Here is a 14,092-nt window from a genome sequence, read left to right as displayed (position 1 = left end):
TAGCAGCTGTCTTCATCAGAGCAAGGACTCCAAGACAGAGATTTTGCTTTTTTAATAGAAATAAGATTTACCCTATATATTCTCCAAAGCACAAGTTGGCCAGATGAATGTTTTAGGTCAAGTCATATGTTAGAGCCATAGGATGTTGTCATCCATATATACTCAAGATACATGTTTGTATAAGTCAAATTAACAACACCTTGCTCTCCATTATTTCTTAGGCTTGCACACTTGCTAGAAGGAATGCAGATGTCTTTCTGAAATACCTGCACAGGAATAGCGTGAACATGCCGGGAATGGTGACACATATCAAAGCCCCTGAACAACAAGTGAAAAGTGAGTACAGCCACAGTCAGTTCACTGGCAAACAAGAGAAGGACCTTGATAAGACACGTCCTAAAATCTTGATCCAGGGTTTCATTTTACGTGTCCATTTCATATTATTACAGTTTGCACTAATTATCTTACTTTAATAATAGAATATTAAATATATAGATTGGTAATATATTGAATAAAGTTGAAGAATATAAACAGAGAAAATGTAGCATTCAAGGTGATATTTATTGGCATAGACTGTTTTGTTAAAGCAAGTGGAAATATTATAAATCAGGAAAAAATGAAAACCAGAATTAGGTACAGGCATAATTTAAAAGTTCAAATCAAGAAATTATATACCAATATTATTGTTGTAAAGTGCTATCAATTTTATAGACTTAAATCATTATTAATAAAAGCAAATTACAAAATATTATGTAGTTTGATATAATTTGAGTATAAAATTCTATAAAACCATGTTTTTATATGTAAATGCATAGAAAAAGATCTGGAAAATTTATACTAAACTATAAATAGGATTGGTGTAGATGGAAGTGAAGGGGACTTATAATTTTTATTCTACGAACTTAATCATAGTTTTTGACAAGTTCAATTAAAATGACATGGAAATGGATCCTGAGAAACTGATGAGTTGTTTAAAACAGTCTTGATACGCAGCCTCATTCTCTCAGCTTTAATCCCCCCCGAGCCGAGGAGTCGGTACTGAATAGACGAGGAAGCTGAGGTCACGCGGCCTGCTCTCTTAGAGTGGAGCTTTATAGGGAAAACATTGCAGTAATCCGTTAACAAGTGATTGATTTCACACTTTTTAAAACAATGTGATTGGAGAAAACTTTCTACATTACATTCTATTCCCCGTTCATCTGTTAGTTGTCACAGAATAATTTTCTGTCACGCTGGCATAATCCTCTAAGCCCTGCAGATGAGATTTATATTTATTAGTCAGTGGGTGTTTCTCTTGGGAGAATGAGTGACTGACAAGAACAGGCATTTCTCAGCAGGAGCACGTCTTCATTGCCAGCAGGTTATTTGCAGTGGTGATCAGTTTACTCGGCTCATTTCATGTGAAAATCATTTCCTTTCTCCCATCTCTCGATATTGCTTTTGGCTGTTGGTTGGGCTGTTTTCTCTGGTCAAAGATGTTATGATCCTGTCTAGGTTGTACTGGTTGGACAGGTGTGTGCATGTGGAGAGGAGAGTATGTTCCGTGTGCTCACTCACTAGATGGTCGTTATGCATTTGCTGTTGAACATCATAATGCTTGATGCTGTGAAGAATTAAAAAAGAAATGCTGTTTCTCTTACCGTCTACTTGAGGACGAAGGGTTATGCGCGGGACAGCGCAGTAAGCCTGTGTAAGGGTCATGGTGCCAGAAGAGGCAGTCTGACCCAGAGCATCCCTCAGGAGCTTGAGGAAGCCCCAGGTGGTCTCCCATCTCAATCCCACGAGGGCAGTTACCACTCTGCCTGGCTGTTGACTTGCCCAAAATCAGTCCTGTCCCAGGCAGAGACTGGAAATTAGAGACTGGAAAAGACCCATTGGCTTATATTAATTTTTGTGTATGATATTTTTATGCAAATGGTAGTTTAATTTTTTGACAGGCTTCAAATTTCAATCTTAACTTGTCTCACTAAGCTATAGTAGATATAGTAGAGGCAGTGTAGCATGACCACTGAGCTGACAGGTAAATGCTGCTCACAGGCTCTTGTATCTCACAAAATGCTCAGCCTATGAGGTACTCAGTAAACATTTGGGGAAAGTTAATATTTTTAAGGTTTTCCAATATAATGAAGTCATAGTCTAGGTACCATTTTATTTGCTTCACAGTTTGTCTTAGGAATCTTTTTCTAAAGGTTTTTGTCTATTTTATAAACTTCTAGAGTAAAACGGACTTACTGTAAAAAATGTATATAAATTACCAAATTCTTTTGCCAGTGGTAACAGCTGTCAAGACTTTTTTGTGCATCCTGCCTGTGCATATAAATGTAAATAAGCAGAGATATATAAACATATTCCACTCACCCATCCCACTTTTTTATTTCTTACCAAAATGGGTCTGTGTTTCCCTGCAGTTTGCTGCTTTCACTTAATAGTAATCTTAGTCACCTTTCTATATCAGAAGTTAAAGATCTGCTCTATCTTTAGTAATGTCCAGTATAGTGGTTTCATAATTGATTTAACTCCCAGCTCCCCCACACCCCCATTGATGGGTTCATACGTTGCTGCCAGTTTTTCCAAACAGCGCCTCAGTGTTCATGCATCTGAGTGCAAATCATTTTGAGAGCGTGTGTATGCACCGTGCATCTGAAAGATAAATTCCTGGTTCAGAGGTATGCACACCTCAATACTTTACGTTTGCCAGGTTGCCCTCTGCAAAGATTGTGCTCCATGGTCCTCCCTTAGTGCTGTAGGGTCGTGAGTGCCTGTTCTCCCTGCCCCTTCCAGCATTGGGTAGCATAGTCCTTGCCAGGAAGATGGTGAAAGAGGGTCTCATTGTTTGAGTGAGGTTAAACGTGTTTCTGTATTTTTAGTGGCCATGTTTTAAAAATTATGAACTTCATGTTTATATGCTTTGCTCATTTTTCTATGGATCATTCATCTTTTTTCTGTTGACTATTAAGTAATTTATATCTGTGTCTTCTATTTTCCCAATAGTTTTTCCTGGCTTTTTACTTGTGCAGTATTTTTATGGCAGTTATTGTTTGGTTATGACATTTTTAATTTTTATGTAGTCGGAGTTTTTTGGCCTTTCCACCTTCATGCTTCTGTACTTCACGTCTTTCCTTCTCCTAAGAGTTTATGTTTTTGTTTTTTTAAAAAGCCTTCGTTTTTCTTCTAGTACTCTACCTTTTTGACATACATCCTTTAACGGATACTAAATTCCCTCTACAGGAAGGTTGTAATGGTCTCAAAAAAGATATCTAATACTGATGTTTTTCAAGCCATTGTTAAATTGCCCCAGCAGGGGATGTAATATGTGTATCCCCTGATCCAGCTGACCTGAGGTGTTAGAGGCCAGCTTTAGTGTCCAGGGATCTCGTTCATAAGAAGATAAATTGGGCTCAGAGAATGAGGAGCGGTCTGGTTGCCACGCTCATTGAGAACACTGGGCAGGCCAACAGTGTGGCTCCTGCACAGTGTTGTCTTGCAATGGCATTTGCGTAAAGTCTTCACTTAAAAATGAATGGGATTTTGGAGGCATTTTCATTGATTGCCAGCACCAACACACGTCTTTCTCTTTCTCCTCTCAGATATCTTGAATGAACTCTTCCAGCGGGAGAACAGGGTATTGCATTACTGGACCATGAGAAAGAGGCGGCTGGACCAGTGCCAGCAGTACGTGGTCTTCGAACGAAGTGCCAAGCAGGTCAGCTGTGACTCCGGGTCCCAGCGCTCTCCACCCCCTCCTTAGGCCTCCGTGATCAGAGGGGCAGCTTCTGACGTTTCAGCAGTTTTGAAAACCACTTTCCAATGATGAAAACAGTCGTGTGATTTAATTAACAGTTCGTTGTAAAAAGAAAACCCTACAACCTCGTAAAAGTGTGTCACTCGGTGACTTTGGCCCTCAGCAAGTGTGCCATGAAGCTTGCCTTTACTGTCAGTACCTCATATTTAAGACAGCGAAGTACAAATAATAATTATGATGATTATTTAAAAATCAATGTGGAATCTAGGTTGTGTACTTGTGTAAATACTATGATGGGTGGTTTTTTTGTATTGCTGTATTTATACTTTCAAGATAAAATTCTTCAAATAGTAAGAAATGTGACAGACTTGCTAATAATTCGGTATAGTCAAAACACGTTCATGCATTTGGCTAATGCAGAGACGTGAGGAGAATACGTTAGGGGGATCCCCCTTCTGAAGTCATTTTGGGGTAAAGTGCTTCTCCCTGTATGGTTAGTGGTGGAAGGTCATTTTAGGCTGAAGTCTCTCTGACCCCTAACTTGAACACTATGATTTCTGTTAGATCTCTTTGGCCTTAATGGTAGGGGAATTCGTAAAGCGTTCGTCCAGAATTCGGAGGGTCAGGAGGGAGTGGAGGAGAGAAGGCTTGTTCTCAGAAGAGCTGAGAGAGCCATCTCTAGTCCTTTGTGTCGGTGAGCTCAGAGTCGCCGGGGCCTCTTCAGTGCTGTCAGTCCCTGGTGACTACGTCAGATCTGGACTGTCTTCTGAATCGACCTGTCAGCCTACTGTGTGCCTATCACAGAGCAGGCAGTTAGTTAAATCTTACAGCCTAAGAAAGATTACATTTCCCTCAGTGTAGTTTTCTCACTTGGGAAGCATATTTTGTTCCAATTTGGTAAATGTTAGCTCACAGTGGGTGGCCTGGTGCTCAGAACTGCTCAGTTCCCTGTAGGCTGATAAACTGGAGTTCGTGGTCCAGGGACCTGGCGCCCTGAAACTGGAGTTCGTGGTCCAGGGACCTGGCACCCTGACTCGGCCTTCGTCTCATCTCTCGTCTTGGCTGACTTTACCACACGTAGTTATCATATTCTCAGCAGAGGTGGCAAGCAGTAGTATTTTTTAATGTTTTAATTACATTTTCTTAACATTTTATTTAAAGGTAGTTCAACCATATTTCAGAGTGGTGAAGGCTTGATTTTGTTTCTGATTACAGATTGTTTCATAATCTTTTCTCACATATCTTTCTTTACTATCTCTCTCTTGAAATACAAGGAATCATTCAGCTACAGAGAACAAGATTGTAAATAATTCCCTTGACAGAGAACAATAATGTAATGTGTTGTTGTTTTTTCCTGAAGTCAGCTTATTTGCAAAAACAAAATCATTAAGTTTCTGCCGTTACAGATGATAACCCATTGGCCCTGTGGCCCTGTCAGGTTCAGTTCTGTACCGGAATCACCATTCCATAGTAAATACTGATTGCTTGTAACAGGCCAGTCTTGGAGGCCCCTCGCTGATGTGCAGTTTTCGGGATGGCGCCCTGACGTTAACTGGATGCAGTGTCACTGGTGGGAATGTGGGAGATGACCTCTGGGTTTCCTTGGCACCTCCTCTGCGGCTGCCTCCTGCCTCGTCTCTCTCTCCTCCCAGGCTCTCTGCTGCTGCCTCTTCCTTATCTCCTCTGAATGTTGGCTTTCTCCAGGCTCCATTCGGGGCTTGTTCTTGTTTCTCTTTCCTCTCTTGTTATCTCTGTCTCTTGGTATCTCCCAGCCCTGACCTCCATTTCTGGTCTCCAGATTGATAAATCCCGGCTACCTCCTTGGCATCTCTCCACTTTGGCCTTCCCGAAAGCAGAACTGGACTAATGATTCCCTGTCCCCTGTGTCCCCCCTCATCTTATAGGGTGTGTTGTTCCTGATTCTTGTCTTTCCCTCATCTTCCCATTTGTACCGCTTCATTGGGTCCTGTAGGTACAGCCCTTCCATGTGTGTCAGATCTGCCCTCCCCTCTTCACCTCCAGAGCCATCATGGCGCATAAACCCCAGCCAAGTCCTGCCTAAACCTCTGAACTAGTTTGTCCACCAGTGTTGCTGCTTCTGCTCAGTCTCTACTCCAATCCCTTTTCCACACAGCAGCTCCATTAGCTTTCAGAAAAAAATCCAAGCTCTGCCTGTGACCTCCAAGGGCCCCCCTGCCCTCCACAGTCTTACATCCCGCCTCTCCCTGCAGCCAGCTGAGGTCGCTCAGCTGGGGGCCATACACGTGCCCCTCTGCCTGCAGAGCTGCTCCCCCATCTTCCCGAGGCCGTCCTTTCTCAGCCTGCAGGTCCCCATCTTTCTAAGCGAGGTCTCCGCACTCCCATTTGTCTTTGTATGTCTTTCTTCATGTCTCTTCTCCTTCCTGGTCCACAGGAGCAGGGCCTGAGGCTCTCCCACCTGTTCCCCAGTGCTTCACACAGCACCTGACTCCGTAGCAGGCCCTCGGGGATGATTTGCTGTATGAATGGAGAAACTAGGGACCTTTGAGTAAATTGACAAAGATGGCTTTCTGCCTTGATTCAGTTACTGGTATCAGTAACGCTGATATCATTGTCAGTGTTAACATGGTTTCAGAGATGGGATAGCCATGCTCAGGCGTAATAACAAAAGTAAACTCCCAGCCAGTAAGCTGCCTGGTGAGGAAGTAACCTGGGTCGTGGTTTCCTTTTCGTTTTTCCTCCTAAAACACCATAAATGCTGTGTTGTATCTAGTAGAGACAGTGATGTTTCTGTTCCAAGACCAGCAAGTCACAGTGGATGACTTAAAGATTTTGAAAGGCAAATATAAAAGCTTCTACTTTTTTGTGCTTCTTTTCCATAGCATTGCCTTTTTAGATGTGTATGCTTAAATAAGTCTGATTTCTCTTCCGATACATGAAAACAGAGGAAAAAATTGGCTTCCATCTAAAAACATGAAAGAACATATGAATTAGAACTGTGTCATTCTGTTGAAATCTGGACCTCACTGGCCCCTTCTCTGCAGATGTGGTCATCTCTCTCCCACAATTGGAAGGTTAGGCCGCATCCTCTGCCAGCATCTCCCAGTGGTGTACTCATGGGTAATGCGGAGGGGGTCTCTGAAGGAGCCCCCTAAAGCAAGTGCACTGGGTACACGCCTGGTGCTGACTGGCCTCGGGAATAGGAAGAAAGGCCTAAAGCTATACATTTGCAAGCTGGGAATTCCCATCTGCTTTCTTTTTCTTTTTTAGTTAGAACACCCAGGAAGGTTCAAAAGTTGCAGGGACGTGAATGTCTCAGTGTTTAGCAATGGGAGGGTCTCAGACCACTCCCTCACCCACTCTTTCTCAGTATTCTTTTTTTTTTTTTTTTTTTTTTTTTGTGAAGAGATCAGTCCTGTGCTAACATCTGCCAATCTTCCTCTTTTTCTGCTGAGAAAGACTAGCCCTGGGCTAACATCCATGCCCATCTTCCTCCACTTTATATGGGACGCCACTACAGCATGGCTTGCCAGGCAGTGCGTCGGTGCACGCCAGGGATCCGAACCAGCGAACCCCGGGCCGCTGCAGCGGAGCGCACATACTTAACCGCCTCCGCCACCGGGCTGGCCCCATCCTTCTCAGTATTCTTGAGACAGAGTCTTAGTTGTGCTTTATTTCATTGTACTTTTATTGTGCCTTCAAGGTTCATGGTTATAAGAAACTCTTGAACTTTTTCTTGTTGCTACGTGACATGATACAACTTTCTAGAATGTCCATTTATTTCTTTTAATTTTGGAATTATGATACTTATTTCAGAAGCTTGTCTGTTTTTGAGGGAGTATTTCTCGATGTGTGCCAGCCTTGTCTTGTGACTTCACATTTAAATGAGATACTAAGGAATGTGGACTTCCTCCTCCCCCAGTGTTGAGCCATGAACATTTTTCCACCCCTTCCCTCTCCAGGCTTTAGAATGGATCCATGACAATGGGGAGTTCTACCTTTCCACACATACCTCCACGGGCTCAAGTATACAGCACACCCAGGAGCTCCTGAAGGAACACGAGGAGTTCCAGATAACTGCAAAGGTAAATTCATATTGGTAGAAGATGTCTGTTTAGTGGCATGTATGTCTGCTTGGGTTTTTCCAAAGTGGCCTAGAACAGTATTCTTTGTGTAAATGAGGTATTTCAAAAAGATCCTTTGAGAAATACCTTACGAAATTGGAGAACTAGGGTGACCCAGGTGGATTGTTCTGCGTTAATTTAGGTGATGCTGCTTACTCCTTTCACGCTGGCTCCTCCGTGTCCCTTCATTTATGTTTTTTCTGTTTGTTCCTCCAATTTCTACAAATACCTCCCATATCCTTTCTTTTTTTTCCTCTTCTTTGCCCTTTGTATTATTCTCCTCTTTTTTTTCTTTCTGTTTTCGTTTCCAAGGTATTTTCTGAGTACTTGCTATTTTTATGAAACACTGTTTGGTGTTACCAACTGGACTTGGATGTGTTCTGTGGGTGTTTTCTTTCCTGGTCTTTAGTGGGTGAGAACTGTTCCGGAAGCATCACTACGCTCGTTCCAGCCATGGAGCTGCCTGTGTTCTGTAGCTGGCAGAGCTTGTTATCTTAGAGTTTGTGTTTTGGTTTATCTAGTGGTTGTCCGTAGGTTTGTAAAACTGGAGGCGTTTTCACTTTTATCCTGAAAATCAAAATGGAATTAAATACTTATTTTTGGTATATGCCGTATACGTGTGAATAGATATGAATTTTTCAGCAAATATGTAAGAATCCACATATTGACATGAATCTTTTCTCAATTAAAGAATACACCTGCAGAGACTAATTCCTTCTTTTACCTCAGAACAATTTTGAGACTCTTTTAGAGTTCCCTTTTCAACCTGTGGTGGTTTTGTTTTTGTTTTGCAAAGTTTTTGAATATACATTCCTTGTAATATTTTCAGAAGTAACTGTTTTTGATGATAGATTTGAGTTTTTAGAAAAAGCTGAAAATTATTCAAAATGAAGAGTAGAAAATAAATGATCAAGCTGGATAATATTTTTGGTTAAAAAGAAGAGTTCCTATAAAGTAAAAAGATTGATTTTCTCGTGTGGCCCTTCACTTGGCTTTGAAAACATTTCGAAGCGGCATTTTTAAATCATTTAGAGCTACAACAGCTATTTTGTCTTTAATTGTGCTCTGTAACGTTTTCTGTAACGATTTCTCACTCCTCCTGCTATTCTTCCCCAGGCTGGGCTCCCAGCCCTCCCAGCTCTAAGATTGTTTCCATCCATTCACCCTCAGGGTGCAGGGCTCTGGGAACCCCTGGTCTCTGTTCTTGAGGAGCGCACAGTGGACAAACTGACCACTGCTGGGCTCTGGGAGGAGAGCTGGCACTCGGTGGGGCCACTGAGGGCATTTGGGGGAGGGCAGGGCCCAGGCAGGCCGGCACCTGCTCGGTTGAGGGGAGCTGACCTGTCCCACCTCTGCAGGTGAGGATCATGTCTTTTCTTTCCTCTAGATACAGCACACCTCTAGCTGTCTAATTCTCATTTTTGTTAATAGTTGGATAATAAATTGCAGTTATTATATGCATTATATGATCTGTATTTGTTTCTTTGAATATCCTTTGATTATAAAGGTACTAAGAAAATGCCTAATATAGCACTCAGAGTCAGAGTTAAGATTTGCTCTTTTTTACCGACTTAAAGTTCCATTAATGCTCCACTCTGCAGGCCAAACAGCCTGTCCACTGCTCAGCTCCAGGGGCTGTGCACACAGAATATGTGAGCATCGCCGTCTGCAGTTAAGTAGCATGGCAGCTTTCGTACACACCAGTGGAGCGTGGATGAAAAGATTTTTCCCTAACTTTCCCTTTTCCTGAAATTTCGGGTATGGTTTTTGGAAGAATGGGCAGCAACAGACATATTTTTTCCCTTGTATTTTCTAAAGAATAAGCATCTAAAATTGTAGGTGACATCTGACCTTTCTGTTTCCAAAACATACAGAGCTGTTTTTTTCATTGGGTATCAGTTTTGCTAAGAGGAACTGGTAGATTTTGAAAAGAATGCCTCTCACTTTTTTTTCTTAGCAATTTTTTTTCCTTAGCTGCCTCTCTTTTAGTCAGAAGCACCTGCTTTGGTGCTTGGAGATGTCATTTAGTTTTTAGTGTTGAAGTGAAGTCACTTTCTTGGTTGCCTCTGTCATCCTATCTTAGGGTCTTCTAAGAAACCATTTTTCTTTTGTCATATAGAGAATCCTTAGCTCTGACAAGACAGTCTTCCAATTCAATTGTTACAGTAATTAGTATTGTAACATTTTTAGTGTTAATGGAAATAAAGCCTCTGGTCATTCCCTGAGACTTGGTTCAATTCCTTTGCAACTCTTAATGCGGAACTTCTCAAAGTGTTTGCAAGCATCGCCTGCATCCAGGTCATAGGTGTTTACTTAAAGCAGACTTCTGCCCCCACCCGAGACATACTGACTTAGACTCTCTAGGAGGGAGGGATGAAGATGAGCATTAACAAACCCCCCAGGTGATTTTGACACAAGCACACTGAAGTTCGAAACCCGCTGCCTCACTAAGACATTCAGAACTTTGCCACCTTCTTCCCACATGGCTTCCTGCGTTCCTGATCACCAGTGTCCCCGGCCAGATGCCTTACTTTGCCAGAAATTGTCTAAGACCAGTCAATATGCGTCCTTTCTGGGTTTCTGATTACCTCAGAATGTGATGAATAAAGCTGTTTTGAGCGTGTGGACTTAAGAATTCAATTTGCCTTTATTTTTCTCCAAACCCTTGATTATGCCTACAGAGGAGATTGTTCAAATTATAATATTTGTATACTTTTAAAATAAAAATCTACTTTTATAACAATCTCTAGAAATAACAACAGACTAAGGATGAAAACCTATATATTCATTTTAAAAGATGTAGGAGATTTTTTTCATGGTGTTGGGTCGTCTTCTGGAAAAAAATTAAGTTGGATTCATGTCTCACCTTGATACCAAGATAAATGCCAGAAGAGGATTTAAATATCAACAATGAAAACCTAAAAGTACTAGAAGAAGTAACAGGACACAAAACCCAAACCCATAAAAGAGAAGATGGATAAATTTACCTACACAAAAAAATGTACAGTTTTCTAAAGGGCAGTCCACCATAACCAAAGTCTCAAGACAGAATGTAAATAGAGAAGATATATATACACCTCCTATCACAAAGGGCTGATTACCCAATAGTATAGAGCTTTCATGAATCACTAAGAAAAAAACAAGAAAATAGACAAAAGATATTAAAGATGGTTCACAGGAAAGAAATTATAAATTGTTCTTAAACATACAAGATTATCAGCTTTACTTAAAATAAGAAAAGTGTAAATCAGAATTACACTGAGTTCCGTTTTCACCCAGGAGATTGGCAAAGTTCAAAAAACTTGATAACGTGTTGACAAGGCTTTGCTGCAGGGAGTGTGGATTAAGGCGATGTCTGTCTGGGCGGGCTGGCAGCATCCCTTAGCATCACAGATGCACTTGCTGTCTGCCCCAGCAGTTCCACATCTCAGAAATATATGTTCTGGCTACACATGCTTAGACTCATGGGCTATTCTTGCATTGTTGCTTGTGATAGGAAAAGATTGGAAACAACGTTAAGGGTCATCAGTGGGAGCATGTTAACTTACAAAACATCCAGACAATGAAATGTTATGCAACTCGAAACATAATCAAGGACACTGCCTGTGTCCTGATAGTGAAGGGTAACCAGGAGTTGTTAAATGACAAATACTAGGTGCAGAGCAGTATTTATTGTATGCAAGCATTTATGTAAAAAAGGAAAGGGAGAAAAACACACACACACACACACACACACACACACACACACACACACTTGCTTGTATATAAGAAAACGTCTCTGGAATGCTACGCAAGAGGCTGATAATTGGGCCTAGTGACAGGGAGAGGTGGGGAGAGAAGACTTTTCACCTCGTGTCCTTTTTTACCTTTTGAATTTTGAATTCTGTGAATACATTTAAAAAAAATACCAGTTAAAAGTCAAAATATGCCAAGATATAAAAAGTTCATGGGGTAGCAGATTCATTGTACTTAATTTTGATCCCATCATTCATTTATTTTAATAATTATTTATTGAGCTTCCGCTGTGTACCAGGAACTACTCAGGTACTGGATTCATGCGTCACACATTCTAGTTAGAGATGCAGGCAGTAACGTGATAAATGGGTAAATATATATACATATACATGTTAAGTAATGAGAGAAAAAAGATAGCCGAGGGGAAGGGGAGGTGCCCATCTGTGTTGGAGAGGGCTAGGGCAGCCTCATCAAGATACCTTGGACTGTCTGATTAGCATTTTTTGTTTAAATGAAGTTTACACATGGAAGACGAGTCAATCCCCCAGCTTGGTCTGTGGGAAATCTTCATTTCTGCATCTAGGTTCATATAATCAGTGTCAGCCTATTGGTGTTACATGTTGGCATCTGGTCTATTTTGTGATGTGTTAGACACATACAGAAATCTTCCTTTGGTTTCTGGGTGTTCTTGTTTTCTGTTTTAACATAGGCAAGCTGCATTGTCCTTTATCTTCACTTCTCTGTCCCCAGTGCTTAAACCACGAAATAGCTTTCTTAGCCCCTTGATGATACACAGTTTGCACTACCCTCCACTGATGGTGCTTGTGACGGTGGCAGAAGAAGTGCCTAACTGGCAGTGCTACACAACTTCTCTGGGCTTTCCAGCAGGTTACTAACTTGGGCCACCGCAGGGAAACCTTATCCAGGCAACCTAAGTTTTTAAAAATCCTGCATTAGTCATATTCTCTTTGATATTAAAGTTTAGTAATGTTGCTAAGTTAAATCCCTTTTAGAATTTATGCTTCCAAGTTGGAAACTTAGACTTGTTATTTCCGTGGATTATAATTAGGCTCGTCTTATATCCAGAAAGGTATCATGCTGATGACAAGTCAGAAGGTCAGTTTGGCAGATATTTTCCTTTTAGCTCACTCTACTTGAATTCATTTCCACACAAGATGAAGGCCCTAAAAACTTTAAAGTGTTTTCAGTTTTGCTGACTTTTTCCAGTAAACAGTTTTTATAGCATCTGCAGTAGTGATTTTTTTCACAGAGATATCAATGTACCTTGAGTTCTGTTTTCATGGGTTTTTTTAAGTATATATTCGTGCCAGTTAAGAGTAACTACCACACCCATTAAAGTCACAGGTGTATATGCACTTGCATAAAGAACCTAATGTTAATTTATTTTCTCAATAAATATTTGGTGAATATCCACTATGCCAGACACATGGAAAGTGTGTGAGAAATTAGTAAGCAAAACAAATAGCCCTGTCCTGTGGAAGTTACATTCTATGGGGAGAGAGACAGACAATAATCGTGACAAGTAAATTACACCTCCTTAGAAGATGTGATGCACGCTGTGGGAAACCGCAGAGCAGACAGGGTAAGTGCGGTTGGAGCAGGGAGGCAAGCTGCCATTTTAAGGGAATCAGAGAGGGCCCCGAGAAGGTGGCCTTTATTTGAGCAAAGACCTGAAGGAGCCACGGAGACATCTAGGAGAATCGCATTCCAGGCAGAAGGGGCACCGGTGCAGAGAACCAAAGGCGAGAACATGCCTGGAAGGGTGGTGTGGGCAGCTGGACGCTAGGAGACTGGGCACTCAGCAGTGGCTGGGTTGACCGGGGTGTTTGTGGAGAGTCTGAGGATCTCAGCTGGTTTTCCAGGTTGCCTAGTGAATTCTGGCTCAGAACTTATTGTGCAAGCTAAGATAATTTATCCAGGTTTTGAACCCTGACCTTCTTCCTTTTGGGGACTTTTAAAGTCAATTTCCTGAATGTTAGTTGTAAAGATTTCCTAGTCAAAGGTTAGTTGAGAGAAGCAGATTCCATAGCAGAAGAGTCCTCGTTTGAAATGCCAGTGGGAATGTTGAAGGAAGCCTGGTAGTAGTAATAAACGAAATGGAGGTGAGGCAGGATCTGTGGAGACATCAGATGAGTGAAGTTACTGCCATCTATGTAGAACCATTGTTTTGTGGTTATCCTTAACTTTATAAAAAGGAATAAAGTTATGCTTAAGAAAAGATCTTTTCTATGTACATATAAAGTGCAATAATTTTTTTTGAGAGAAGGAGTTCTAAAACAGGGAACAAAATTTTAAATACCTTTATGAAGATAATTTCCTGGCTAGTGACTTTCATCTACTGAGTTAAAAAAGAAATGAGCATGTATGCAGAGGAGCTTCGTAGGGATTTTGTTGAGTGTCTGCTATGGGGAGAGCCTTGGCTGCATGGGCTTCCAAAAAACCAAAAACTCACATGGCCGCTGCCCTAAAAGAGCTTCTGGTCTAATTGGGC

At 41.4% G+C, this 14,092-nt stretch overlaps 1 protein-coding gene across 4 annotated transcripts in view; it reads left to right on the top strand.

The window, feature by feature from the left end:
• Positions 1-14,092, top strand: part of TRIO (trio Rho guanine nucleotide exchange factor) — a 355,129-nt gene that overhangs the window by 225,884 nt on the left and 115,153 nt on the right. For all 4 annotated transcript variants that reach the window (XM_058564328.1, XM_058564327.1, XM_058564329.1 and 1 more), the window contains 3 exons: positions 222-336; positions 3,588-3,703; positions 7,684-7,806. In XM_058564328.1, coding sequence (XP_058420311.1) covers positions 222-336; positions 3,588-3,703; positions 7,684-7,806 — 354 coding nt within the window. The remainder of the gene's footprint in view (positions 1-221; positions 337-3,587; positions 3,704-7,683; positions 7,807-14,092) is intronic.

This window comes from Diceros bicornis, chromosome 20, assembly GCF_020826845.1.
Source record: "Diceros bicornis minor isolate mBicDic1 chromosome 20, mDicBic1.mat.cur, whole genome shotgun sequence".
NCBI classification, from domain to species: domain Eukaryota; kingdom Metazoa; phylum Chordata; class Mammalia; order Perissodactyla; family Rhinocerotidae; genus Diceros; species Diceros bicornis.
Note: the sequence above shows the minus strand (reverse complement) of the source record. Positions and strands in the feature narration are given on the sequence as shown.